General features: G+C 49.6%; 1 protein-coding gene across 1 annotated transcript; it reads right to left on the reverse strand.

Annotated features, from left to right (window-relative positions):
• Positions 1 to 1,118: 1,118 nt before the first annotated feature.
• On the reverse strand, positions 1,119 to 2,222 carry LOC137838361 (uncharacterized). The gene is made up of 2 exons (XM_068647605.1): positions 1,924 to 2,222; positions 1,119 to 1,818 (listed from the first exon to the last, which is right to left on the reverse strand). Exons 1-2 carry the CDS (start codon positions 2,220 to 2,222, stop codon positions 1,119 to 1,121), a joined length of 999 nt encoding a protein of 332 aa, XP_068503706.1.
• Between the last annotated feature and the right edge of the window lie 724 nt (positions 2,223 to 2,946).

Here is a 2,946-nt window from a genome sequence, read left to right on the forward strand (position 1 = left end):
AGACCTTACCCAAGTCAAGTTTCCATTCAATTAAGCACCAAAGGAGAAATAAATTCTAGCACCAAATTAGAGGTCAAAGAACAAAAGCAAGAAACAATTTAATTGAATAAAACAGTACCACCAAAAGGAGTTAGATTATGACAACCAGAAAGAGGTCCAAGAAATATTAAGCAAGCAAATAAAAGGTACCCAAATCTACCCTTTGGTGGGCTTGCATGTGGGCTTGTGCTTGGGCCTCTTCCATCATCTCTCCTAAGTCACATGGACAATGTGACTTTATTTTACATTTTCACACTCCTTTATTTAATAACCACACCTCCTAAAACTATACAAGAGTATTTCAAAGCTTGGCCTTGCCCCTCATGGGATGGACTTGGGCTCTTTGGGCTTTGGCCTTCTTGGGCTTGGGCTTGGGCCTCATCTTTATTTTATGTCTTCTTTTAATTTTGAGAAGACTAGAAGGAAGAACTTCAAATGTGAGGGTAGATGTCCTCTTCCTCCATTAATAAAAGCCTCCTTTATTTGATTCTCATCACTACTTGTCAGACTTGATCACTATCACCTTCCCGTTTAGGTTTGTCAACTTCATCTTCATGTGGCGTGTCGATGCCACCGCCCTTAACCTGTTCAGGGCTGGTATTCCCAACAGAACATTATACGCAGAGTGCGCATTAACCTCCAGGTACCTTATATTCTCTGTGCGGGAGGTGGAACCATCCGTAAAGGTGGTCCTCAACTCCAGGTACCCCCGCACCTCCACCTGATCCCCAACAAACCCGTATAGGCATCCTGTGTAGGGCCTGAGTTGGTCAGGAGACAACTGCAACTTGTTGAAGGTGGACCAAAACATTACATCTGCGGAACTGCCTTGATCCATTAACACCCGGTGCACTTTCCTCCCTGCAGTCACCACCGAGATCACCATAAGGTCGTTATCGTGTGGAATGACGTCGCGAAGGTTAGCCTTCATGAAAGCAAGGTCGACGTCGAGCACGTCATCCACCGCCTGTGCTTCTAACGACATAATTGAACGTGTATACCTCTTGCGCTGAGAGGAAGTACACCCACCTTCTGAGAATCCACCTGAGATTGTTTGGATTTCCTCATGTACTGGCATCTCATGCCCTTGATCTTCCCCCGACGGTCCCTTGTGACTCTGCCAAGTAGTCATTCAGAAACCCGCTCTTCACCAGCTCATCCAACTGATGCCCCAACGCCAAGCAGCAGGGTATGGGGTGTTCGAATGCCTGGTGGAACTCGCACCATGCATGCATGTGGTGTCCCAGCACCTTGTCAGTCTTTGCTGGGATATTCAGCCTTTCTGCTATGTTGGGCACTGCGATGAGATCCTTCAGCTCCACCACAAAATTGTGCCTCACCGGCTTATTCTCCCTCGCACGCCCCTTAGCCTTGGGCTTTCTGGACTCGTAGGGTGACATCCTCCCCTGAGTCTTCTTGTCCGTCGTAGCTTCATGCACCCTCAAGGGCTGCGCACACGCCGGTGCACGTGGGCGCGTGGGGACAACGCACGTACGCTTTTCGTTCACTTCACCCTCTGCTGCGATGTGCACCACCGCGCGATGCCTAATCTCAGCAAAGGTCTTGGGGCGGTTCTTGATGAGAGATTCACTGAATGGGCTCGGACAAATCCCTTTCCGAAAAGCGTGAATCATCATCGTCTCATCCTTGGTGGCAACCTTCACCACCTGCGCCCCAAACCGATTCACGAACTCCTTCAGCATCTCCCCTTGATACTGTCTTACGTCAAAGAGGTCGTAAGAATTGGGTGGGGGAGCGCGGTTCGTGATATACTGCTCCCTGAACAGTTGCGACAGTTGCGCAAACGAAGTCACGTGGCCATCTGGGAGACTGATGAACTAGTCCATCGCCACTCCCACCAACGTGCTCATAAACAGCTTGCACCTCACGGCGCCAGAACCGCCAACCAACATCATCTGCGTGTGAAACACCGTGAGATGTGCCTCTGGATCTTCCATACCGATAAACGTAGCTTTCGGCCCTACGAACGTGGATGGTATCACCGCATCCATGATCGCCTGCGAGAAGGGCATAGGAAACTCTCTGGGAGGCGTAAAGCATTCTTGATCCGCCTTCGACGCCGCCATCGCCTCCTGAAGGCCCTGCATCATCTCCATCACTTGCTGCAGGGTCAAGCTCTCACTTCCCACGTACGCCGTAGATGTCTGCCTAGTATTCCTCATTCTTGGATGTTTCTTGGCGAATCTTGAACTGTTTTAACAAATCTTGGAACATTCTTGATGAATCTTGAACTTTTTCCGGTGATTCTCGAACTTTCTTCGGTGATTCTTGAGCTTTCTTGCAGTTGGGACAGATGTTTTAGATCGTGCCTCACGGTGGGTGCCAAAGTTCCCGCCGATTGACCTAACGTCTTTGTGCGTTTCTGTTGACTTCGCTTCCAAGAACCCTTCGCTCCAATGTTTCCTCCTCCAATGGAAACACCTGAAAACACAGAAACAAAGGGCGCCCTCGCGGCCGTTTGCACTCCGACGGTCAAGTCAGTATCTCGGGCAATGAACACCAAACTCTCACACTTAGATCACGGTGTGTTCTTTCTCACTCTGTTCGCTCTCAGAAATGCGTAACTTGCACTAACGAAAGCGTAAATTGTTTTTTGTAAAAGTAACAAAACGTACCTTAACTATGTTTGTTGTTAACCTTATATACCTTTGGTAACATTGCCTTCCTGTTTATCTGTGACTTAAGCATTTTGTGGGTGCGTCTTGGCGACACTGACGCCCAGGCTTAGGGTCGTGCAGTGTGTAAGACTGCCCTGCCGTAGTGCGACTGGCGCGGGGGTGACTGCATGGGTGCCAACTCATGCGCCCATTCTCTGAGTCATCTGCCGAGGGAGTTCCCTGCCTTCCTCACGTGCCATGCATGCAGATCATCCTCTGGGACGTGACC

This window comes from Phaseolus vulgaris, chromosome 4 (assembly GCF_051622355.1).
Source record: "Phaseolus vulgaris cultivar YP4 chromosome 4, ASM5162235v1, whole genome shotgun sequence".
Taxonomy (NCBI): domain Eukaryota; kingdom Viridiplantae; phylum Streptophyta; class Magnoliopsida; order Fabales; family Fabaceae; genus Phaseolus; species Phaseolus vulgaris.